General features: G+C 42.2%; 2 protein-coding genes and 1 non-coding gene across 5 annotated transcripts; 2 read left to right on the top strand and 1 right to left on the bottom strand.

Moving 5' to 3' along the window:
* Positions 1–2,748: 2,748 nt before the first annotated feature.
* trnat-cgu (transfer RNA threonine (anticodon CGU)) lies at positions 2,749–2,820 on the top strand. Its single transcript has one exon. It is a non-coding gene; the product is annotated as a tRNA-Thr (tRNA).
* Positions 2,821–7,328: 4,508 nt separating this feature from the next.
* Positions 7,329–10,753, bottom strand: pla2g10 (phospholipase A2 group X). Its single transcript, XM_076081399.1, has 4 exons — positions 10,687–10,753; positions 9,603–9,771; positions 8,862–8,968; positions 7,329–7,909 (listed from the first exon to the last, which is right to left on the bottom strand). The coding sequence occupies exons 1-4, from the start codon at positions 10,721–10,723 to the stop codon at positions 7,761–7,763; spliced, it is 462 nt and encodes a 153-aa protein (XP_075937514.1). The 5' UTR covers positions 10,724–10,753; the 3' UTR covers positions 7,329–7,760.
* Positions 10,754–14,520: 3,767 nt separating this feature from the next.
* Positions 14,521–26,130, top strand: zc3h7a (zinc finger CCCH-type containing 7A). Of its 3 annotated transcripts, none has more exons than XM_076086404.1 (23): positions 14,521–14,650; positions 15,878–15,977; positions 17,293–17,332; positions 17,507–17,710; positions 19,226–19,384; positions 19,761–19,829; positions 20,048–20,101; positions 20,188–20,227; positions 20,317–20,642; positions 20,730–20,982; positions 21,081–21,109; positions 21,203–21,347; positions 21,454–21,612; positions 21,980–22,185; positions 22,533–22,633; positions 22,747–22,928; positions 23,047–23,120; positions 23,314–23,450; positions 23,538–23,643; positions 23,740–23,848; positions 23,927–24,060; positions 24,894–25,057; positions 25,433–26,130. In XM_076086404.1, exons 2-23 carry the CDS (start codon positions 15,910–15,912, stop codon positions 25,620–25,622), a joined length of 2,949 nt encoding a protein of 982 aa, XP_075942519.1. In that variant the 5' UTR covers positions 14,521–14,650; positions 15,878–15,909; the 3' UTR covers positions 25,623–26,130. The 3 variants fall into 3 exon arrangements, with proteins under 3 accessions (XP_075942519.1, XP_075942518.1, XP_075942517.1); XM_076086403.1 differs by having other exon boundaries at positions 19,761–19,841; positions 23,317–23,450; XM_076086402.1 differs by having other exon boundaries at positions 19,761–19,841.
* Positions 26,131–26,141: the final 11 nt, after the last annotated feature.

The following is a 26,141-nucleotide window of genomic DNA, read 5'->3' as shown; positions in this document are numbered from 1 at the left end:
CCAACATGTCAAAGTGAAGTCATGCTAACACAAACATTGTCTAGCACTTGGTTCTTTGAAGTTGTAGTTTGTTTCTTTTAGAAACAACAGTCTCCTAACTTTCTACAATAGTCAAGACAAGTTTTTAATTTGCTACTATGATAGTTTGTGTGGTCGTCTGGTGTATGTTGGGGCTGTTTAAAGGAAGAACAGGTGGGTAATGTAGCTACAGTCATGGTTAGTTACTGCTACTCAATGCAGAACTAGTTAGCTAGCTAGCTAGCTACAAGCTACAAGTAAGGTTTATCTGTATCGAAATATGTAAACAACTGTAGGCCTACACATCCGAAGGCTACACACACAAACAAGTATCAAAGGCATTGGTTACACATTTTGTGAAATAGCTGTGCGCGTATTCGCTTCCTTGCCGAGAGAAGATTGATAGATATTTAACATTAACGTCACAACTTTTCGTGTTTGTCATGCTACGGTGAATTTGACGGCTGGTGACATCATGTTGTGAGCCATGAAACAGAGTTGTGGTCATTTCCTCATTCGTGACGTGTTCCATAGTGTTTTAGCATGTCAGCAATCATATCAACTCAAGGTGACAACGCCAACATGTTTAGAGAAATATAAAGCAGCCAGAGGAGGCTTTAGATAAGTGCAGTGTGTCATTTTGTTGGTCAGTTATCAGAATTCAATAGCACATGTACTTGGGTCTCCTTCTTGTTTACATGAGAAAAGAGCAAGCTCTGTACAGAGAAAAAAAAACGTGTCTGTTGAACAAATATATATTCTCACACATTCTGGGCACAGGGGTATTCCTGCACAAGCACAGAAAAATAATATGATTTTTCAAAGCAATAGACTGATAAATAATTAAATAGATTGCTCCAGTAATACTTCGTATTCTCTCAGGGAGTGGGCGGCTTAGTGTTCCCCACGTGAACACAAAATGCCCCAGATCCATGTAATCTCTGACTGGAACATATTGTATCTCTCAGGTTGTGATGGGTAAGAGGTTTATGATTAAAATAATAAAAAAGCACAGCGTCTAAAATAAACACTTCCATGTGACGTTTTCAAATAAACAATAAGCACCGTTAGCTATTTTAAATTACTCAGATTCATTTTATCATCGACTTTTAAGACGGTTTCATTTTGCTTCATAAAGGTTCATCTGAAGGGCATGAAGAGCCTAAATCCTAAATAACAGAGAAAAATAAATATTCATTCCCTAGTGGGACTACAGCTCAACAGTCAGCATTCACACTTCTCCCCCCAAACTTTTAGGACTTGAGGATGCAGCATGTGTCAGCAAATCATCATCGCTGACTTGTGGGTGCAATAAATGCTATTTAAAAATGTTTTATTTTCAGTAAAGGTTTGCGAAACAGATGGAACAATGCGCATGGCTGTCACATTTCAAGGTGCTCTGAATGAGATCAACCTATGTGGTTTATTCAAGAGAAGCCCCCGTCTTTTGGTCTGTGTGCTGACGACTTGCTATTAACAGGTCAAGACCCTCCACATCTGTGATTTTCATCGCTAACTCATTCCCAATGGAAATGAGTCTTATTCATTTTTCAAACAGCCTCCAGGATATCTGATCCCCCCCCCTTCCCCAAAAAAATCCCCTCAGGCGAGCGTTCATCTTTGATGTTTTGAGAAGAGAGACAGTGAAAAGCTGCAGTCTGGCTTCATGCATATTGTATTGCTTAGAGACGAATTACAAGCAACCTACTGGTTCTCATACTTATTAGCTATGCAAGCTCATTCTCCGTCTGTTCGATGCTGATTCAGAACAAATACCTTGACAGTACTGCACAGATTGCCACTACATTTAGTTCTGGTATTGAGGGTCCCACAGAAGATTCCTGCTGATAATGGTGACCCCCTGACCTTTTTCTCTAGCAGCACTGTTAGACCAAAATATCCCCCTGAAAAAACATTGACATGCATTTATTGTTTTGCGATTGTGATCACACATTAGTGAGGTATCACGAAAACTGATGGTCATTTCACTTCAGTGGCTAAATCCTCTGATATTTTCTTCCTCTATCAGCCTTGTAGACAAGACAGGATGGCATGTATTGGGTAGATTGTCGTGAATTCAAGCTCCCATTTAGATGAACTCTTGACCAAATTCTCAACTTTGCACATTTTCTGTTTTACAACATGTGCAGATGACTGCAGTGGAATTCGCTGAGCATATGCTCCAATGGTTTTTCCTTCATTACCAACCTCAGGACACTACCTAAGACTTCACAAAGGTATTCTGTGCATCCAATCCTACACTTTTGTTTTGTTGTGGGTGTAATCATTACAGCTTGTAGGTAGCATAGCCTACTCTGGTTAGTTTCTCAAAAAGTTCATTGTAGGTCACTAAAGTTAAACAAAAGCATAAAAAGTGAAGACTGTAAAGAGTGAGCGCTCACCTTCTTTGTGCTTGTTTAGTGTTAACACTAGAAGTAGGAAAGCAGAGACCTCTGCTTGCTGAAAGCTGCTACAGACAGACACATGCTGCTCACACATGGAAGATAACAGCCTCCTCTTGTGGTCGAATTACAGTAATACATCTAAAGCGCTACAGTAAGCTCATTTCAGCGGCACATATCGTTCATGTGTATTTTGGGAGGAAGAAGGCGAGTCTCAAGTATGTAAAAGTAAACGGTGATATCCACCATATCTGTACTATGTTATGTTGTACATGCACAACCTGGTCCGCCACTATACAAAATGGATTAATACGGTGAAGTCAGCGCAGGCGCGGTGGCCAAGTGGTAAGGCGTCGGTCTCGTAAACCGAAGATCGCGGGTTCGAACCCCGTCCGTGCCTTTTGAACACGCTGCGGTAGACCAACACCAATCAACAGTCGTAGATTCATGGACAATGTTGAACTGTTCTGTGGCGTGTTGAACATTGTGTCATAGCTACTTGCTGGATTTACACTCACCGCTATCTGTCAATAAGAACATACGTCATACGAAGCATACGTCTAAATGTCCACCAGTTCCGACTCCGTCACATTGTACATATTTTCTACTGTAATTTTATCTATTTCCTATTTTGAAAGTTTATTGTTATGCACCAAATCACAAATACAAATCCCTTGTTTGTGCAAACCAACTTAATAATAAGCACAGTTTCTGATTCTGATTTCTGATTCATGAATTTGTGCTTAGATTTAGCTCTATAGCGTTCTATAAAATACATTTGCATGTGCTTTTTCATTTTTTTATGTGTGTCTTAACTGTGCTATAAGATCATGGTGATTAATACATTCAGCAATCATTGAATCATAATTATTAATCATTTAATAATACAATAATAATAATACAAGTGTATTTTTCAATTTAAGCCATTGACCTTTTTTCTGTGATGTCATGAGAAGCAAACTGAAATACAGTATCCTACGAGCGGAGAGAGCGGATCTTTGGGTTACAAAGAACAGATGATTGAAGGTAAATCCACCTGCTCTCATTTTGCCAAGTATGCATTAATCAACAGTTTCTGTTTGCATTTTTCAGAATGTCATCTAATGTAATTTGTCCATGTTTTTCCTCACATCACATTGGTGTAACTTCACTACAGTCATGCACACTCAGCTGACACTAATCAGACTACTACAGTTTCCCAGGTAACGCTCCATGTTGCAGCCTCAATGATTCATATCTGGTGCAGGCTGCAGCGTATCATCTCGTTCCATCTGTCTCTGTAAACAGTCACAGGAAGGAAACAACTGGAAGCTGCTGCTGCGGGTGTTTTAGATAAACCTTAGTCAGCAGCTTCCACAGCACTTCACTGGTGGATAATGTGCAACCTCCAGTCACTGGGACATGAGATGCTGCATTTGGCACACAAATCACTACCTTTATAGATGACTTGTCAGATGGATGTCTTGTCAGATGTCAGATAGTTAAAGTTGGTCAAACAGATCTAGGGAGAGTTTAAACTGGAGGATAATGTCATCTCAAAAGAGCCTTCACCATAGAAGTATATGAATACCTACGTAAGCATGTGACACACTAGTTGAAATGAGTTTGTCGCATAACAAATCCTCCAACAATATTAGGAAAGCAATTATCAGGACCTTTCTAATTAGTCTTGCTTTTCACAGCTCCTATTTAAACTCCAGATATAGTAGCAGAATATAAGTGTCTGCATTCCTTATGTTTTAATGATCAAACTTGTATTGCCTTTTCTCTGTGTTTTTGTGGCACAGGTGGAGGCTGTGTGTCCTCGTTGAATCTATCTTCTCCAAACAGGTGAAAAAAGAGCAGAATAAGAGCTGCCCTTCCAATTAGGAAACAACACATTGCAGGAAATGTGCAGTCCTAAGCAAAACAACATATACCTGGGAAGCTGCAGCTAATTGGCCAGATGGTGTCACTGCAAGCAAAAGTTTAAACTTTGTCAACTTACACTTCGTTCTAAGAATATTTGACTCTGTTTGACAATATTCCTCATATTTCTCATCATTTTCTCACTGCTTCCTAAGAAAACACACACAAAGGAGACTGAAATAGGAGGAGGAGGACAAAGGAGTCTGTAACATGCAGTATTTATTGGCAGCAGGTCCGGGGCTGCTGTTGGCTGCACACACATTGATTTCCTTGTTTGTGTGGGCAGTAGTATTCTGAACCCAACATGGATTTTTACACAGTAAACGAGGGATTGTAGCCCATCAAAATCCCGTGTTCAACAGCATTTAACTTCTCCTTTATAATAATGATTTTATAATAATAAAAAACTATATTCAGTACATCAGTAGGTAGCTGAACAAATAATGTGAAAGTGATTTTCCTAAACCAGGGGCAGGCAACCTTAGGATAGCGTAGCCAATGGCACACTAGAAAAAAGTGGACGAGAGAGTTTTTTGGAAATGTTGGTGCCCTTTTATCCGCATGTCAAATTACCTCTTTCACAGCCATTGTCAGTTGCTCGGCCGGTTATTTAAAGTAGTTTCACTTTCTTTTTCTTTCCGCATTCCGCGAAGACCGGCCCTACTCTGCCTCTGATTGGTTAGAACTAGTTGTTAAGTTAATTGCTGATGATGATTGGTGATTATATCATATTATAATGATTTCAACTCAAATGTGGATGTTTTCATAAGCATGGCAGCCTTCTTGTATGGAGCTCTTATAATTACGATGAACTGATTACGGGAGAAAACTGTTTTTTTAAAAATGTTTCTACACCAGTTGCCTACATATGAATGGAATACAATTACACATCTGCTGGAAATTTACATTTCAATGTGGTGTCATAATAAACGTAATGTTTATCTTCATGCCGATATGTTACACTAGAAAATTTCAAAATTCCACTTCATATGGAAAAAGGTCGCCGACCCCTGGCCTGAACATAGAAGCCCAAACAGGCCTCCAGATCTTCTGCTGGTAAGAAGTCATATTCTGCACATGGTTGTTATTGTTTATGTTGGGAGATTTCTTCGATCACAGGATCTCCTCAAGAGTGCCACACTGCTCCAGAAATGTTAATATGAGGTCAGTTTCTAACCAGGATTCGTACGTCGGCTGCAGCCAGAGTGAACTTTTACAATTTATCAGTCTGCAATGACGGACAGAGGGTCCAGTCCCATGCGGGTGTAGACAAGATGCTGAAGACTGACACAGACAGTGTGACGAAGCCAATTGGCGAAAGCTACACAAGTGAGAAATCATCAACAAAGTCAAGAGCTGACATCTCTGAAAGGCCACTCCCAGACAGCAGGGACAGAAGGGAAGAGTGGGCTGCCAGAAAACCACTCCGAGGAAAAATCTCATCAACCTTTCACGGGCAGCAGGGAAAAGAGAGGGAGCAGGATTCAGGCTGCGTTCCGAGAGAGTCGGAAGAAAACCGTATGATGCAAATAGAACTGTTCTCTGTTTGTCTGTCTGCAAACCTGCAAGGCTACTTTTGTGACATGGCAGATCACAACATGTGTGTTTTTTCTCTTTATGTTTATGTTAATACTTTAAGTTACATACATAACATATGGTTTGTGGCTTTAATTGCATTGCTGTACATGTTTCTTTTATTTTAGAACAGATTACTCATGCAGGAAAGTGGGACTCTGAGCCTCCCTCTTGGATGGAAGCGTATGACTCCCATAACTTCAGAGCTGGTACCCGCTGAAGGTTGGACACAATCGGGCAAGTGTTTGTGGGCCATGACCCAGATACTTATTTCCAGTCCAGGACTTTGGACACTGCACCACCACGGCATCGTCTCCCGTTTCAGTCCACACTCACGAGCGGTGCAATGATTCAACAAAGACACTGTGTTTCCCGTGTGAGCGATGCTTTAGGAGTGTAAACGCTCACTTGAGCAGTAACATCTGGGAGGGCAGTGTTCCCTGTGATTACAGCCATGCTGGTGACACTGTTTACTGGGTGTCTGAGGAGAATTGAGGGTTCTGACTTTCACTGATTCAATCTGGAGGAAGTCCCTCAGCCAAACCCAAAACCAACAGCGGTGGACCAAAATAGAGTCATTTACTGCACGAAAACATTCAAACCCAGAGTCAATAACAGGTCACAAGTAACTTTAATTCATTAAATCTGTTTTACGTGAATCTAACTCATAATATCAGTGATCATTATTAAGTGAAAACTCTCTAATTGTTTGGCTGTTTGCCCATAAATGCTTGGTTCATTTTGTGTCAGTGTGCTTCATGTTTAGTGTTTGTGAATATGGCGCCATCTGCAGGCCAATACCAAGACTTTACTTATTCATAAAGAGGTGATGTTCTGCGGAGGGACTTTCCCATTTCTTATTTTTTTACATCCTCAATTCCGTTCCTCATGAGTGACATATATTTTATACATGACACTCGTTATCTATATACATATTATCTATCTATGTATAGGGAGATTCATAGATAGATATACATATGGTGATATAATTGAGTGATATCTATTATACACATAAACACTATTTTTTTTCTGTGGAGACATCCCACAATGCAACAGTCGTAGATGTTAAATGCTTCTCTTTTTGTACTGTAATGAAGAAAACAAGCAGCCAATGAGATCTCATGTGTTCGCAGTCTGCTATTGAGGGTATATGAGATCACTTAATAGGTATTTAGCGACTCTCACCGAAACAATCTGTAACTGTGTTGTGATAATATCAAAACCTTTAAAGGACCCTTTCAGCCGGCTGAAATGCCTCAATGGAACATGACAATGCAGCTGAAATATTTCCCTCATGGGTTTCTGGGAAAATGGAAAGAAAGTGTCACAGCAGGCTTTAAAATAGAAAAGCAGGAAAACCTCAGTTTTCCTATTAGCGCACAAGATAAAAATAAATGAAAAAATGTTTAGTCAAACAAACCCCAAGTCAACTTAAGAGTTATAAGACAGGCGTTGCCCTGTCTGCTGCACAGTTTTTATACAACTAAAGCACTGTTGTGAGGGCCGGCTATCTGATCTTTCCCTCGCTGATTAACATTTCACCTTTGGACTGAGTTTCGACTGAACGCTCAAGTTACCTTTCCATTGTGTGATTGTCATCCGTATCACTTTCCAGGAAGTAGCTACACACAGTGTGTCTGTCAACAGTGTTCCTTTTGTCTTTTATTAGAACAACATAATCAATATAAAGGTGTCTACAAAAACACAACTCATTATATTCTTTCACCATTTAATGAAAAGAGCCTGATGACAGTAAAAAAAAAAAAATCACAATAGAAGTCAAATAACTATGCCACTACTATTATTACTGTGACATGCTATATTTACAATAGGCACACAGGACATGCATTGATTGTGTCAGTAAATATTACACATTGGGTGCTCGTAACCGCAGAGGAAATCTGGCCAAAGGGCAAACTTCCGGATGAAAGGTGCTTTTCTCAAACACTTGGCGGCGTCTCTGTCACACTTGCACAGCAGATTTTCACATTTGTCCCTCAAATCCTCTGCAACGAAAAACACAAAGATCTTCTTTCAGGGACAAGAGGATGGTGGTTCTCTCATTAACATCGTGTAATTTGTTGTGAATACTTGTTCTAACGCTTGCAAAGTCTTGACTGTTAGTCTTACAAACAAGCCCATGCTTTATTCATTTTGCCCCCGAATGGTTAATTTGCTGCAGTTTCTCTGGAAAGACATCTGGCTACTGAGACGTAATTGTGGTTATTCTGAATTTATTTTACGTTGATTTATTTAAAGAATATCATAAGCGACCCTATATTTTGGTACTTAAATACATAAACCCCATTAAATCTGTTGCTATTTATGTAGAGAAATTACCGTGGTTTATGGGGGCTTAAAATACCATGAAATATGTCTTTCCCCTCTAATTAACTGCCTGTTTACTGTTTCCATGGATATTTGTAGATCACACACTGCCTGATCTGTGTCTCACTTTCCGGTTTACCCGTAATGGTGTGTTGCATGGTACACAAAGCATCATATCTAAGCGTGCAACCACTAAAAATAAGAAAGCAGCAGCTGTCTTACTTTCAAAATAACAAAATCTCATGCTTACATACACTGGCAGGCCCCATCCCCTCTCCTAGATAGAAGCAAGACACACAGACTTTATCATTTTTTTGATTATTTTTGTTAGTTTTCTGTCTCATTGTGGTCATTTTGCATCTTTCTGTAATTATTTTGTGTCTCTTTGTGGTCATTTTGTGTTTTACAGTCATTTTAAATCTCTTTGTGGTCTCTTTGTGGTAATTTGTGTCTCTTTGTTGTCTTTTTATGTTTCATTTTTAGTGGGCATTTTGAATTTTTCCTGGTCGCTATGTGTCTCTTTCATTGACATTTTGCAGGTGAAGGCCAGGACACTTTGGGCCCCAGGGCCTGAGTCCGGTAGGCCTATTTAGTAATCCATCCAATGTCTAAGCACTAAAAAGCCATTACCACACTCAGCTTTCTTGTCCTCACACGTCCACTGGTACTGAGCTGTTTTGGTATGGCAGCCAAGACGTTCTGCATCTCCATAACAGCAATCATGTCTGTGGCAACACCTACATACAGAGAGATTCACAACAGGATAAATGTTTTATTTTGAAAAGCTGAACTCTAGACAAGGCAGGGTCAAGAAAGCAATAGGTGGGTAATCACAGTGCTGTGGTTTGAGTCCCACCGCGGCCTTCTTAAAAGCAGGGCAGAGGTTTTCACAACAGATAGTTAGACGTTAACTGGCTTGACGGGGTTCGGTGTCTTGCGGAAGAAGGAGGAAAAAGAAGGAGACGGCAATTAGGATTTGGGTGTGGAATTTGTGGAACTATTTTGAGGTACCCATTGGAGCACGTGAGGGAGCTGAATTTGGACATCATTCCCTCCTTCTATCCCATCGCACAGCATTTGTGGTTCACTCGACTCATTCAGAAACGGAAACTGTTTGTACACAAGCGGGAAGGAGGAGGCGAGACTGAGAGGAGGGAATAATGTGCGTTCATGTGGAGTGGAGGGCTAAACATCGCCATGGCACGCTGAATTATATCTTTGGCGGCACGTAATGTATAGGTGGGCCGTATATAGTGTCAGCTAAGTGTGTACATTTTGGCTCACACTGTCATCCAGATATTCTTGAAAATAAAAGGCCCCGACAGTGTTGTACTTTCTTGAGAAGAGTGTGATTAAAGCCGGTATCCTCACCAGTCGGCCCTGTCTCTAGGCCAGCCCTGACCACCCAGACCACAGTAGCATCCGTACATCATGTAAGCCAAGGCAGATCTCCCTGTGCTGCATTTGATGGCTCCTGCCAACTCCAGTAACCCTCTTTTGGTCCGCTGGGACCTGCGTGTCGCCACAGAGGCCGAAGCCACTGCGAGGGGAAATGAAGAATGGAAGAGGAGGAACAAACTCATCTCTTGTCTTGTAAACAAGTCTCAGGTTGTGCACACCCATCCACAATGTTTAGTGAAGATCTGTCCGACTGATTATGTGGTATTATGTGATATATTGTGTCATATTCAGGGGTGGACACAATAATAGGAGCTGCTGTCTCTTTCACACAATTAAACAGAATTGTCTTGCGTTAGATTGTTAAGTGTTCCTTTTCTTTTGTCCACATATACACTGAAGCTTGCCAGTTTATTAGGTACACATAGCTGAAACCAATGCAGTCTGATACAACAGAAATCCTACCGTCATGGTTGTAACATTCAGTTTTCATTGAGATGGGTTGATTCAACATTATGATCATTTTGGAGGATGCAGTTTGTTTAACTGTATTGCGCTATAGACGTGTTTCTATTGTTTTGCCCACTCCATTTATATCAATGAGTGTACCTCAACAAAAGCATTGTAATAACCAGGTAGGATTTATTGGACCATTATGCATTATATTTAACTGTTCTTAATAAACTGACAACTGAGTGTATGTAGTTCCACTTCCAGTCTCTTTCTTCACATGCCTGTGTTTCTGCACAGAGCCTCGGTATACTATTAAGTAGGACTCTGAGAATTGACTTTACACTCACATCTCACACCTCCACCAGAAAGCCAGGTTCAGACTTGAAATTAAGTAGAAAAGTGAAAAGTAGAAAATGTTGTGCAGCAAAGCCGATTGAGTTTGTCTGCACTTGCTGCCTTAGAATAACACTTTCACTGACCCACTCTGCAAACACCAGTAGTGTCTCTTCCTGTTCCCTTGTTGTACTCCCTCTGAGTCCTTAAAATTACTTTCTTCACTACTTCTACTTGGAGCTCCACTATGAAGTGAAAAAAATCCCCTTACCAGATAACAGGAGAAGTATCCAGCAAAACGCAGCCATGGCAGGCAACAGGCGGCTGAACTCCACACCAAGTGTTTACGTACACTCAGTGAGTGTAGCATTGGGTGGAGAGCTTTTTTTAGATGCTGTTTGAATAATCTCCTGAGTCCTGACCATCACCATTGGCCCGAGGCTAATCCAGTGCTTGTCAAACGGTACGCCCCCTAGAGGACACATCCTGCAGGATGGTACTGGTTTACTCAGCAGTGTGGGACCAGTGCTTGTGTGTTTATCTCCAGGCTTCAGGCTGCTAATGTTGTGTACCAGATGACATTTTTACTTTTCTGGACACACATATATGAAAATCAAATATATATATATATAATTGTAATGGTAATTTTTTACGTAGTATATATTTCTACCTACTTAGTATATATTTCTACTCGGTATATTGTATTCATAAGTAACTTTGCTCTGAACTTTGTTGAACTTCACCGTGTCTCTGTTGTGCAGAAGAAGAGTTCTCCCTCTCTGTTCACAAAGATAACTAACTGTGTTGTATGAGAATGTTCCAGCGCCAAGGCCTTTGGGCCGCTTGTTTTGGTTGCTGACCGTTTGTTTTTGAATGTTGTTCCTCTCAGTCTGAGACCGAAATGTCTGTAACCTTGGCCATCGGCCCCCACCTTTGCTCATTCTTCATAAAGAAAGCTTGTTCACTTTTTTCTTGGTTCTTCCTCACTGATACTGTACGCATTCTGTTGTGATGATTGAACCTTCTCTGCGCAGAGAATAAATACTGAAAAGACAACCTGGTTTTTGGTATTATGTATTTCAGCATTAAAAGACTCACGCAAAGCGGGTATAGGAATATTTTCCACCACAATATATAGATAGACAGACAGACAGACAGACAGACAGACAGACAGACAGACAGACAGACAGACAGATAGATAGATAGATAGATAGCAATTAAAACAAATCTTTCCATTATTTAAGACATTGTTATTTCTTTTCTAAATGTGTTTTGTCTCTAAAAAAGACTTCATTCTGGGATGTTGCACCAATCAAAATATTCACAAAAAAAAGATTCTCCTCCTGAACTATGTGTGACTCAACTGCAGGGAGACACAAAACAAATCAAACATACATTTAACAGACCGGAGTCACTCTGGATGATCACTTAATGTGTTTATTTATTTGTTTACACATAAAACTCAAGTCATTTTGAGCTTTCTAAGTGTCATCTGTGTAAATTGGGTACAGAGAAGATATCAGAAATGAATCAAACAAGACAAGTATAGAAGACGCTGTGTTGAGTTGAGCATATATTTCAATGAGCTTCAAGGCTAATTGTTGCTGATGCAGCACGTTTTTAGTTTCTGTAAGCAACACGATGTGTGGTTCCACTTCCTCACAACAAATGCACCTTCCAGATTATGGCACTTACACTTTGATAATATAGTTTCCCCTCCATAATCATAAAGACTCCATCCATCTTGTAAATAAACATGTCAGCGGGTGAACAGAAAAGACCTTCTTTCCATAAAGCAAACTGTAGCTATCATTATTGTCAGTGTGATTTACTGAGCAGCACTTCAAGTGTTTGAGTTTAACAGCTGAGATTGTTTATTTGACAAATTGCAGAGCTGATCTGAAAATGGCATGAATCGTGTCATATCTTTGGGTTTCATCTTTTTATTATGTTTTCTGAAAGTGTATTTTCAGCTCTGGACTCCATTGTCATTCATAATGTGGGAGCAGCTGGCAGTAATATCAGGGCAGCTCAATCATAAAAGGCACACGCATTGGGTTTTGATAACAGGGGACATATAAGTCACAGCGTTTTGTGATTCAGTTCCTCAGCGATGCTCCTGCACAATGTGAGATAAGCGCCTCCTCCTGGCAGTTATTGTAGCTGCCAGGGTGACTGCTCTTCATGAGAGGAGACACATCCCTCCATCCCTGTATATCTGATTATTTTCAGCTCAACCTATCCATCGCCACAAAAAATCCGGTGAATGTTTAGATCGTATCGAGCGGAACACCTGCCTGGGAAGCCTGACTGAGCTACAAATGCGCAACGAACCAGGCCGAGAGCAAAATCCCAGACAATTTACGTTGTTTCATATACTTGTTTTCCTGACATTAGCCTGCCAGAAGGTCGAGGTTGAAATCCTATACCTGAACGAGAGATGATGAGATTTTTCAGATTAAATGAAAAACACTGGACAAGCTTCAGCCTGAGAACCATCCAGAGGATTAGTGAGTTAAGAAAGTTAATGGACTTGTGTGTGTGTGTGTGTGTGTTGTCATAATTTCTACATGACAAAATGAAACATGATCAGATAAGTTATGGAGGAAGAAAGAAGAGAAAACCGAACTGATTTCAGAAATAAGAGTGGGGTTGAAAGACGGATCTTATTCCTAATACTGGTTTAGTATTATAACACTATTGTAATACACAATCCTTATATCTACATATTTTATTACTTCACTTTATTAGTGTGTTTTGTCCCTCTGTTTTTATGCTTCACAAATGTGTAAATTAAATGAGCATTCATTTAATGTACAGCATTTTCTACAATGTATGAACTTTTTACTGAAACTAATTCCTTTATCAGCGTACAGTTTGACATGTCTGCTTCCTTTAAATGTGTTGCATTATTGTGTTACTGGAGTCCAGCTGTATTCGATTACAGTACATCCTTAAAAATGGGATCCACCTGGTTTCACATTCAACCTATTTAGGTATCTTTTGAACTAATATGCTTTCAAGGTTGCTCTCCAACACTAATTTGAACCTGGAAATGAAAGGATTAAGTTTTAAACTGAGAACAAGAACATTTCTTTTATTTTCCTTGAAGCTGGAACTGAAGCTCAGTACTTGTGACTAGCCTAGTACTAGCTTAGTACTAGCTAAGTACTTAGGACTAGCTTAGTACTAGCCTTTACTTTGTGAAGCAAAGTTCCACATTTACCAGAACACGGGATCCGAGAGGCTTAATGTGTTGATCAATTCCAAGATGAAAAACCAGAAACTTTCAAAAAAAGATTTGCAGAAAGGACAATTGAGGGTGAGAGCAGTTTTCATTGCTTCATGCTTAACAGTCTGAACTGTGACTGGCTTTGTAGATTTGGTTGAAGAGATGGAAACAGGGTGTCTTAGTGTATATATTAGCAAAGGGCCTAAAGGATTTGATCATTTTTTTGAATTACGATGGATCTTCAAGGTTACCATATTAATATATTGGCAAACGCACGAAGAAAGGGGGGAAATCTTGTACAATTCATTAATTCCTAAAATATGGCACTATACATTTATTTTAGAAATAATGCTGACTTTTTGTCACATGATGGTCAACCTCTGTTGCAGCAATGCGCTTCTTAGTAAAAGAAAATGTTTATATTCAGTGAAGGCGTCACTTTCAGCTCCATTTCCTTGATGTGGCAGTTCTCTGTTGTTTGCCTGAATAAAGTCATTATACATGCATAGTCACTCACTGAAAGATACACTTAATGCACATAGTGTGGCTCATAATAAAGACATTAGATCCACACATCCAAACGGATGCCAATCATATCACCCTCAAGGGAATTATCCTCATTAGCACATAAGGCAAATTAAAGTAAACCACAGCTATGTTACAAATAAACAACATAAATATATAAGAAATGCATGTGTTTGTGCTATATATATATCAAATAGTCTGTATTGTTATGATTACTAATAGAGACGTGTTGGTTTCATGCTTGACGAGGTCACTTTCTGTGTGGGGACGCTGTCGTGTCCGTCCACCGCCTGTAGAGGGCAGCACCCCGCTGGAGTCGGTGTTCGCTCTACATTGAATCAAAGAAGAAGAAGAAGCAACGGGCGGCCTTCAGCGATACAGCACATCTAGCTAAGTTATTTGAGCTAAAACGAGAAATCATTTCCCCTCCTTTTGAATAACCGACGTAAGGGTCGTTTGGGAACAAAGATCCATTCATGTAAGTATGTTTAGCGGCCATTGTTGGATAATTGATGTGGTATTTACCAGCTCTCAGGCGGGAGCTAAACGTCAACTGCTATTGTTTGCGTTGGGGAACTAGTTTAACTTGACATGCCGATGCTTTGTTAGGTTCAGAGTACTTCCTAGAAACTTGGTCGGGTAACGTCACGTAGCTCGGTTAGGCCGGTGTGTTCCCAGCACCGGAGAGCACTGTTGCGTTTCAACGGTTAAGATGTTTCCGGCTGTTAAAACTAATGTGAGCAACGTATTGCTAACCCGTTGCTAGCAAATGATGACTGCTAACTAGAAGTCTACTCTCAGCGGTTCCCCCGGCCGCGGGTAAAACACACACGTGCGCTAAATGCGATGGGTCCATTATCGGACACCTCCCTGTCCGAGGAGCTTCCCCACTCCCTAAAAGTTGACTTAAAGGATGTTTCCTTCACACAGTCAGATGACGTAGAGATGCCTGTTAATCGGTGAAAGCTTCTATATATATTAATGTCCTTAGAACAAAGTTATTTGTTTGCTTTGCTGACCAAAACAGGATTAAAACCATAGACTGTATATAAGAAAAAAGCTTATATCATCACCCTCTTCCTTTAACCCAGATCCTGTGTTGTTTAGAAAGTAGTTTTTGAAGAGATCGAAAACCAAACCGTAATGGATTATTGAACATGAGCTGTGACGGTACCTGGTTGACATTTAATCACAGTTAATATGTCTGACAAGAAATCTCACCTTATATGCTCCAATACGTGTTTATTATTCGTATCGTGTGAAACACTAAACAATTGCTTGAACATAAACCCCAAAAAGCCGAAGAACGAATCAGTGCAATCACAATGATGTCCGATAATGGACCTCCATCTTCTACGTTTTAAACAGTTAACCCGGGCCAACAAGTGCGCCATTTATCGTCCGCAGCTTCGGATATGTACTTTTTATTCTAGTGTTTATTATACGAGGATGTTACGTTAACGTTATCTGCTCACAACCTGGTGAGAAATGTGTAGGTCAACTACCGGAACTACACGTGTGTCGTCATTACTAAATGCGGAAGCTATGAACGTTGAAGGCAAGAAGCCTTTCAGTAATATAATAGTGTGTGAACTGAAACTGTCGGACAGCCAGCTGCTGATGACGACTAATGAGTGCTTCTATGCTGTCATTGTTTTTTCTTCTTCTACCCGTTGTTTAAATACTGTGTGTATCATACTTCCAGGTGCTGACAGAGGAGTGTATATTAATACAAACATGTCCGAAGCGTGTCAGGACAGAAGGAGTCGCTGGCAGGAGATCCAGAAAGGCCTGCAGTTCATCCAGTAAGTGTCACGGCTGAGATGCTTGTTTAAGGAAGCAGACGTGTGTGAGGTGTAATGACTCGTCCCCACCAGTCTTTCTTGTCCTATCTTGGAGATGTTGCACAGGATCAGTAGATGAAGACTTTTTATTGACCAGCATGGGTTCCTCTCTAGACGACCTGATGCTCGAATGATTTGTCAGCCTCGCATCGCGCTTTGTTGTTCAGATCAGCTGGCTGTCAGCAGGGCGGCTGATTACTGTCTGGCTCTCCGTTACTTTTGTTTTTAATGTGGGATATTCCTCTGATCTGAGCTCTGTGTTCATGCGCCCGTCTGGCGGTGTGTCCACATATTGTTTTCTAGCGCGATGCCAGACAGCGCAGTGTTGCCTTTCATCCGATCTGACGGGGGCCTTTCATTTGTAAAACAAAAGTGATACTTAGAACACTGCTCTACAGTCAACCTGAAACTTCCCTGATGTCATCGTGTGTAAAGTTGAACTGATAAAAAAAATGTAACGACCGAGGATCTCCATTAAACTGGCCCAACGAGTCCACAAACGAGGAAAGACGGCTTTAAATGGCAGCAGCTGAGCTCGAGACAGCCAAACAAAACAACCTCGCGGTGGTTAGTGCAAGGTTTGCCATCATGGCATTTAATGACGCAACCTTTTGATTAATTTGTTGTTTTCCAGTGAGACAAATCCTCCGCCCAGTTCCGCAATGCACTGATTGATTCATAATCTAGACAGTGACTTTACTTTGTGTATTATTTTACCTTTTTAACTGAATCATGACGATCCGTAGGAATGTCTTTTCCCTGTTTGTTTTTAATTACAGCTTAATATTCCCCGTTTTTAGCAACCACATAAATATTAGCTGGCATCTTTTTCAATGCAAAAAATCTTTTTTTAATCATGAGTTGAATATTTTATATTGAAAGTGAAAGGTTGTTTAAGGAATAATACTTTTGTTGACTTTCAATGAAGTCAGCACCTGCACACACAGCAACCTGTCAAACCACTGACCCCCCCCCCTCCCCACACACACACACATTTTAATGACTGCAGATCAGAATATTCAATATCAATAAACTGATGAAGCACAAACTACAATGAACTTATTATTGTCAATTAATAAATACATTGAAAATTGAGCTTTTCCACTCAATTTATTTTGATAGAAGAAGATGTTAATGTTAGCTGCAGTCCTTCTGACCTGAATGAGACTCATTGTGCTCTGAATGCAAATGAGCTCTAATCCAAATTGTGACCTCTCATTCTTTGTTCTTTTTGACACTTTAAAGGTTTGTAACGTGAACTTCCTCTCTCTTTCAGGTCAACCCTTCCTTTTCCTGGAAGTCAAGAGCAGTATGAGGTGAGCGGTGCACATTTTCACGTGGGCTTCTTCCAGCTTCCATCTCGTATCGGCACTCGTGTTGTATTGAGCTAAAGTGATTTAAGGGATGCTGAGTGAGTCCCATTCTCTGTCTGAATGAAAACACCAACCAGCTGTTTCTCTAGCACTGATTGCTTCTCTTCCTGTCTGCAGGTGTTCATTAAGGATCTCGTGTGGAATCTTTTTGGGGAAGGAAACGACGTGTTTAAAGAAGGCGAATGGACAAAATCCATCGAGATGTACACCGAGGCCTTGAGTATAGCAGAGTATGCTGACTCGGAAGAAATCTGTGTTCCAACGAGTTTACTGGAGAAGCTGTATGCAAACCGAGCCGCCGCCTACCTGAACATAGTTCCGGTGAGTTCCGCTTGAGCCTCTTTTCAGTCCCAATCACTTCCCTTTGTCTCGACCACACATTTTACGTTTTTTTTAGCAGGTTTGCATCTGATAAAATCGCCCTCAAATGTCGTATTTGGGGGCCCAGGGTTTCTCAAAGCCTGGGCTGCTCGCTCAAATCGCCCAATAGCAAAACACAATTCACAAAATGTCAGAACACAACAGCAAATGGGTTCTTAAATGTCACTGCAGTTCCAGAAGAAGAGCTCTGTTTTGTGCCGTTCTATTGTCCTCAGACTCTTAGAAGGCTCCTCTGTTTGTGGTCCATGAAGCAATGTCAACCATGAAGCGGTTTTGTTGGGTCATGTACTCGGCATGTTCTTCAAATAGCTCTGCACTTCATCAACCTTCACTCTGAGTCTATCCTACCACATCACATGGTGTCTAAAAAGCTTCTCTGGGATTGGCTCCCTGTAGTGCTGAATCTCCCCTTACATCATGTACCTGGATCCACAGAATGTTTGGATTTTGTACACGCTTTTAGTTTTACTTCATTTCAAGCACTCAGCATCATGATGGGACAAAAAAAGAGCTTCAAACCAGCATTACTTCAGAGTTTGCTTCCCATGAAAATACAGGAGTTACTTCAGAGCTGTGGAGAGAAGTCAAAGAAGGCACATGGAGCACATTTTCACTGTTAAACTCCAGCTCCTCACATTAAAACACAGAATAACGGAGTCAGGCAGCCTGAGGACACACAGGTTTATTAGACCTCCTCAGTGTTGTTCTTGTGGAACAAGGTTTTACTTTGCCTACATCACAGGATGTAAAGGTAGACATAGTGTGACCGTACCTTACAAGCCTCGACTCCAGCATTTATTCAAATGTGGCAGGACGGCAACCAACAGCGGAGGCCTGGTTGAAAATATGGTATATTTATTTTTGAGTGATTAAGATTCTGTGCAGTTCTGTCACTTTCATAATGAAAACGTGACCTAAAAGAATAGAAGCTTTGTGTTTCCCCTGCTATACGACGCAGCACTGGTTGTTGTTCATCCCTTCTTTCCCTTTCGGATTTTGGTTTCCTGGACCTTTGTGCTGATCCCCACAGGATAGAGGTTTTTTGCTAGTGGGTCCCTCCAGTGACCCCAGAATCAGAACCCGTAAGATGTTCTAACTAGGTCTCAAGAATAACAATTAAAAACATACCAGCCACATATTTCACTTTGAACGCTGTTCATCTGAAATCTGAACTCAGGATCCACTTTAGAAAACGTCCATTAGGAAAACACTGATGCTTTCAGAGGAACATCGGGTCTTCTCTCCCGTCGGTGTGATTCTGCATTAAATCTCGTTCCACAGCAGTAAAAACCACTCAGCAGTCTTCAGGGAAACCACACCCCCACCCGACTCCACTCACCCAACACGTGAAGTCAATTCCTGAACAAACAGCGGCTCCTCTGTTCTGTGTTGCAGCACAGTGGTTGAGTACAGCTGTTGTAACTGTGGGACGTGTCCTCTCTCTCTCTCTCTCAGGGACTGTACGACCAGGCGCTAGAAGACTGTGAAAAGGCTCTCCATCTGAACGAGGGGAACTACAAAGCGCTGTACAGGAAAGCAAAGTCCCTGAAGGAGATGGGGAGACATCAAGAGGCCTACGAGGCCGTTGCCAAATGCTCTCTAGCAGTGCCTCAGGTGAGGAGCAACACCTGCGTGTGTTGTGTTGATTTATCCAAATGTGCAGGAGATCCCCTCACTCCATCGTCTCTGCAAATGTGACACAAGAAAATAAATAAGCAAATTGAAACTCTGTCCGTTTCTGTTAGCGCGCTACCTTTAGTTTGAATGAAGACATTTCAGGGAACACTGATGTACGTCCAACTTATGTTTGATTAGCAGCCACATTTAGTCTAAGAGACTTTTTTTAATGGATCAGGCTTGATGCAATACTACATGCGTGCAAATCCCTGCAGATGAGGATGTAGACATTTCAATTACAGCGTGTCAGGTGTGGCAGTGATTGCCGTGAGTGTGCTTTGAATAAACAACGTTATTTGCATTGTCTCCTCAGGATACTAGTGTCACAGACCTGACTCAGGACCTTGCCAAAATATTGGGATTGAAAATCCGTAAAGCTTATGTAAGGAGTAAGGTATGTGTGTCTGAACTATCTCAAACCAACGAGACACTGAATGCTCGTGTCATGAAGTCCCGCCGTTTCCTCTTTCTACATGTTCTGGTTAATGTCATCGATGTGAATCTCACTCATTTCATTTGAATTCATGGCTTTCAAAAAAATGTAGGCACTTTTTTTGCGCATGCATGGAGCCATAATTGAACTAATCTCCGTTTTAACAGCCCGCCTTGAATGTTTTGCGAGCGTCAAGTTATCAAGATGCATCATGTGAGAAGGTACGCAGCACAACGATCTAAAACATATCTGCTTACTCTGCCTAGTAACACGTTGTTCAAGGATTGTCTTCTGTTCTTTCCTTCAGTTTTCCCATGGCTCGTCTTCAGTTGAAGATATAGAAATTGGTAAGTATTGTATTAAAGCTTTGATTTGTTACTTAAACGGAGAAAGGATGAAAGTCCACCCCCCCCCTGTTCTCCCCTGACGTGTTTAGAAGTGCCTCGGCTGACCCAGGAAAGCAGTGTTTTGGCTCCAATCCAAGCTCCGCCGGTGGTGCTGCCGCCTCTAAATGAAGCACTAGCGGATGAACTTCCTCCCAACAACATCATGTCATCCGTCACCCTGTCCGAGCCGCCGGGCTTCGAGTCCGTGTCCCTGCCCGTGTCCAATTCGGTCCCTCTTCCCGTTTCCTCGTTCGTCAACGGGTGCAGAACCAGTAAGCCTTGCTCGATGCTCGAAACCAGTCAAGATTTCGACGCAGACATCATCGGGGACGACCTCGACGATCTCCTGGACCAAGCCGGCCCAGAATCAGCCATGGTCAGTGAGCGGGTGGGACCGCGGGCTCTCGGTGCGTCGGCGTCTGAGCACGAGTGTTGACTTTTTGTTTGGTCTCTTCTCCTTCAGGTTATTCCCACAATGAAGGGGCCTCTTCCTCTGCCAACCAGTATTGCCTCGGGCAGCTCCATGTCGAGTCCATTCCTGATGCCATCGCACATCAACCCGTTCCTCCACAGCAGCGCCCAGCAGTGCACAGTCACCCTGCCCCCGCTCTATCACAAGTCGGGGTCAAGTACCTATTTTGGCATGGACACTTTTGATGCCCTCCCCCCACCACTGGACTCCCTGGATAGTCTCAACATTACCGACTATAAAACAGGTCTGCTGCTTTGTTACCCGGTCTATCAATATGTACAAATATCAGCTGAAAAATACCTAACCTGCTTCTTTAATTTCTCTCGTCTGTGAAACTTTCAGATTATGCTCAGAGTCCATTCATTCCACAGGTAATCTTTGTTCATTAACTATTAGTCATTGTCAGTCCAGGCGTTGTTACGAGCTTCTATTGGGTCTCATTTCACATTTGTTTTTTTGAGCAGCTGAACAATAATGAAAGCCCGATGGGGATGGCTGTGGGAATGCCTGAGGTGAAGGGTCTCCCTGCTGCTGTGGAGTTAGCAAAGAACCCGTTAGCTGACACTCATGAGTTCAAACAGGCGTGTTCAAGCTGCTACGTCAAAACTGGTGAGGAGTAGTTTTTAACAGCCATGTGCGCGTGCGTGCGTCTCTGCCTTGTCTTTTAAGGGAAGCACTGTTTGGTGTAACATGTCTCTTTATTTTGGCCCCACAGGGCCCGGAGTGTTGGACTACACGCTTCATACAGAAGAGCACAAATGCAAAAAGGACGCTTTACTCGGCAGAATCAAACACTCGCCAGACAAAACGTGGAAGCTCATCCGACCAAGACCGACAAAAACCCAATATGTTGGACCTTATTACATTTGTAAAGGTAACGTTTATTAACCTGTACAGTCCTGCAAAGTGGACCCACTTGCCTTCATTAAACCATTTAAAACCATTTTCTGTCTTTTCTTTGCCTACAAATCCAACTGGTTCTTTTCCCAGAGGAACAATGATCATAAATGTATTATTTTGTTCTACAGATTGATAATGAAAGTGTCAGTTCCCTAGGCGTGGTAACGTTTTCACCATTACTTGGGCACGTCTGTCTCATCCGACTCGTATTTATTAGAAATACATATTCACTTTGTTCACTGAGCGTTTGTAGCAGCTGCTGTCACATCGTTGCTGCCGTTGGCCACACGAGTCACGTGTTGATGGCAGCCGGCACTAACATGTCAGCTGTGTTGTTTCAGAGGTGGCTGTTGGGAAAGAGTGCCTGTACCCGGGCCACTGCACATTTGCATACTGCCAGGAAGAGATTGACGTTTGGACTCTGGAGCGGAAAGGCTTCATCTCCAGAGAGCTGCTCTTCGATCCCTATGGACCCAACTCCAACATCCGGCTGACTGTCCCCAAGATCTTAAAGGAGCATCATGGGATATTCATGTTTCTCTGTGGAGTGAGTGTTTCATTTCATGTTTGAAAACTGGTACTCAGTTAGTAGTACAGGTAGTGCAGTGCATGCTGGGAGAAAACTCCTCAGATGTTTCTTATATTTATAAGCTCTGATTTAACTTTTCCATTAAATACAAAATGTTAACGTGATGAATGTAATGCTGTGCTTCCCGTTGGTGTGATGCTCATCAGTAGCCGGACTACTTGGATCAGTTGTTAAGGACTTTTAGACTGATGTTTGGTGGCATTTCACTGTGTGAAGACTCCAGGTTATCCATCCAGAGAGATGTCAGCGATATCAGCGTGTTTTTACAGATTGTAATTTTACAAATGCATGTTGTTTTTTTGCAGGTGTGCTTTGACCACAAACCCCGAATAATCAGCAAAACCAACAAAGACGACCTCTCACTCTGCTCTCATCCGGTGACGAAGCACGACTTTGAGGATCATAAGTACGTCGGCTCGCATTTTACAGCTCTGAAGCCACCGTTTAGTTGATTCATTCATAGTTATATGAAAGCATGAGAGCAGGATTATAAGCTTGTGGACATTGTTTGTCTCGTAGGTGCCTGGTCCACATTTTGAAGGAGAACACGGTTCGTTATTCCAAAGTCCGACCCTTGAGTCCTCACTGCCAGCTGGATCTTTGTCGGCATGAAGTGCGCTACGGCTGCGTGAGAGAGGACGACTGCTTCTACGCCCACAGCCTCATCGAGCTGAAGGTCTGGATGATGCAGCACGAGCTCGGTGAGGCTTTTTAAAATACTCTAACGAGGGCTGCACGGTGTGGTACACCTTTAGCAACACTTTAATATAATAAAATGATTTACCCGATATTTATTTTTTCTTCTTTTGCATCACATAGGTATCACTCATGAAAGCATTGTCCAAGAGGCAAAGAAGTTTTGGAATTCAACAGCGTCGTTGCAGGGAGCCCAGGTAAGCCCAACTTTCTCCACTAAACATTTGTCTGTGGTGTTTTTTCATGCGATTGTAGAAATGTAACCATCATTTCCTTGGACTTGATTCACGCTGTGGGTTGAAACTCGATTGGCGTGTGTTTTTTGGCTAAAGATTTTAGGTGCTTTGTGTTAATCGGAGCCATTTTAATCAGTCCTTTGAATTCCATCAGCAGCTGTCCAACACACACAGGAGGTTTGGGCCTCCCAATCTGAAGATGATGTTTGTTTGTGGCCAGTGCTGGAGAAATGGCCAACTCAGCGAAGCTGACAAAAACAAGAAGTATTGCTCAGCCAAGGCGAGACACACGTGAGTACTACAAAGTCTTGAACGCACATTAATTGAGGACCCGGAGGTGAATGGATGAGCGACTCAGCTTCTGTCTCTCTGTCTCAGGTGGGCTAAAGACCGGCGGGTGGTGCTCGTAAGTTCTCATGAAAGGAAAAAGTGGACGACAGTCAGACCGCTTCCAACCAAAAAACCCATCCCATCTCAATTTGAGGTACATGCCGAACATTTTACTACTCCGAGGTCGTTCTTTGTGTCTCTGCTTAAAACTGCAGTGGTCAGCAAATGTTATTTTTCCCCCCATTCTTAGATTTGCATGCATGTGACAGCTGGCAAGAAGTGTCAGTACATTGGGAATTGCACGTTTGCTCACAGTCTAGAAGAACGAGACCTGTGGACCTACATGAAGGAGAACAACAGTGAGTTCTCTCTTGCGTGGTAGAGTGTAATCAGTGTGTGATGCACCAAGCGTAATCGTTTGATTTGCCCTCGTTTAGTTCCAGACATGGATCAGCTGTATGAGCAGTGGCTCCAGTCTCAGAAGCCTGGCTGGGGGGACGAGACCTCCACTAACTCTGTGAGGGAGAACGGCAAACAGATCCACATGCCGACAGACTACGCTGAGGAAGTGGTGAGTTCAAAACGCACTCGGTGGTATTTAATTATTATGAGGCAGGACATTAACACATACTATTGTGTCAACCGACCAGTCAGTTCATTTAATCGACAGATCTGTGAAACAGAAGTTAGAGCGTCTTTAGCTTCTGTACTGTGTTCCCCACTGAACCGCAATATTTGAGCGATGTTCAGTTTCAAGAGGGATTTAAATCAAACGCGTCACATTTTATTGGACCGCTAAAAGTGAGCGGGCTTAGAATGTAGTGCGCCACACACACACACCCCCCGTATCGCTAAAAGTTTGATTGATTGATGGATGTTGTGATATTATTGGTTGGTACCAAATGTCATATTTTGATATAAAAGACAGACATTTTTGGATGTATTGTTGGATGGGTGCACAATATAACCGGGTGTGTGATCTAAATGGGATGAAAATACATTTATTTCATCTGGACCTTAAATTTTGTGTTCACAAGAGATGTGTTTATACATTTTTCAGGAATAAGCCATTCAGCAAAAATAAAAAACAGAATAAAATCTAAAACCAAATTGAGCAGTTAGTCGAATAATTGCTCTAGATTATACAGCATATCTTGAGGATCTTTGACTGTTACACTGTCGGTTATGAAAACACCCTCAGTAGCTGCCATGTTTTGCTTTCTTTCCGTCGATAAATATTTTGACTGCACCAACAGATTCTGACTAAATGATTGTGTCTAATGGTTAAATTGTGTCAAGATTTGATAGAATGTAGTTATGTACCAAGTGATTAACTTGAAATGATTAAACAGGCGGTAATCAGTCATTCGTGTAAATGAAACCGCTCCGTGTGTGTTTTCACAGGCCGGTAATCACTGTTGGCTGTGTGGTAAAAACTGCAACAGTGAGAAGCAGTGGCAGCAGCACATCACGTCAGAGAAACACAAAGACAGAGTCTTCAACTCTGAGGACGATCAGAACTGCTGGCAGTATCGGTTTCCCACGGGCACTTTCAAAGTTTGTGAGAGGTAAGATGACCGCCGTACGTCTCTGCTCACCCCGTGTCTCTGCTCACCCCGTGTCTCTGCTCACCCCGTGTCTCTGCTCACCCCGTGTCTCTGCTCACCCCGTGTCTCTGCTCACCCCGTGTCTCTGCTCACCCCGTGTCTCTGCTCACCCCGTCCCTCTGCTCACCCCGTCCCTCTGCTCACCCCGTCTCTCTGCTCACCCCGTCTCTCTGCTCACCCCGTCTCTCTGCTCACCCCGTCCCTCTGCTCACCCCGTCTCTCTGCTCACCCCGTCCCTCTGCTCACCCCGTCTCTCTGCTCACCCCGTCCCTCTGCTCACCCGTCGGACTCCAGTGGATTGTGATGTTTGACCTTTTTGACCGTGTGTTCTCGTAGGTTCCTCAAAAGCACGTGCACAGAGGACGAGTTGTGTAAGCTGGCTCACGGGGAGCAAGAACTGAAGGAGTGGATGGAGCGCCGGGAGTTCCTTTTGATGAAACTTGCCAAAGCCAGAAAAGACCATCTTATAGCACCGAATGACAATGACTTTGGGAAATACAGTTTTCTGCTTAAAGACATTATTTAATGGTGCGATGACGATATTCATGCTCACTTGCAGCTAATGCAGTATTCAAACAGTGGAGTCAGGTGATCCCTGAGGGCCTCGAGGAAACAGCCTGATCGCAGCATGATTTTAAAGAGGCCGCTCAGGACCGGCGCTCTGATTGGTGGCTGGTTTACTCTGATCTGGACGACAGTAGTGTTATCGTTAACAGCAAACACTGAGTGGAAGACACCCGGAGCTTTGCTATGTGCCATTCAGCAGAGCGTCTGCTAGACGGGGCTGAGAGCGGCACGTGTAAACCTCCATCAGAGGCGTGTTCAGATAAATGTTGACCTTAAAGTAATTTCTTTTCCCAAACAGTTTCTATGTGTTAACGACCTTTACAGTTCCATGTATGGGATACTTAAATTGAGAGTTCAGTTGACATTCTCTTATTTTAATCCTTCATAGGTCATTTCCATTTATCTACTAATATACCAGTGTAATGGACACCACTCCAAATAAAGCTTCTTTTTATAAACCGTCTTAACTGCTGCGTGT

Source organism: Anarhichas minor, unplaced genomic scaffold (assembly GCF_050575085.1).
Source record: "Anarhichas minor isolate MPS153535 unplaced genomic scaffold, ASM5057508v1 ptg000007l, whole genome shotgun sequence".
Lineage (NCBI taxonomy): Eukaryota > Metazoa > Chordata > Actinopteri > Perciformes > Anarhichadidae > Anarhichas > Anarhichas minor.
Note: the sequence above shows the minus strand (reverse complement) of the source record. Positions and strands in the feature narration are given on the sequence as shown.

Bases quoted from the DNA above. Each gene is read 5' to 3' on its own strand.
- pla2g10 (XM_076081399.1), bottom strand. From the start codon at position 10,723: ATGGCTGCGTTTTGCTGGATACTTCTCCTGTTATCTG. The intron at 9,772-10,686 runs GTAAGGGGATTT...TTCCCCTCGCAG, and splicing joins GATACTTCTCCTGTTATCTG to TGGCTTCGGCCTCTGTGGCG. The intron at 8,969-9,602 runs GTGAGGATACCG...CTCTGTATGTAG, and splicing joins CCTAGAGACAGGGCCGACTG to GTGTTGCCACAGACATGATT.
- zc3h7a (XM_076086402.1), top strand. From the start codon at position 15,910: ATGTCCGAAGCGTGTCAGGACAGAAGGAGTCGCTGGCAGGAGATCCAG. The intron at 20,983-21,080 runs GTCTGCTGCTTT...TGAAACTTTCAG, and splicing joins CATTACCGACTATAAAACAG to ATTATGCTCAGAGTCCATTC. The intron at 23,644-23,739 runs GTACATGCCGAA...CCCCATTCTTAG, and splicing joins CCATCCCATCTCAATTTGAG to ATTTGCATGCATGTGACAGC.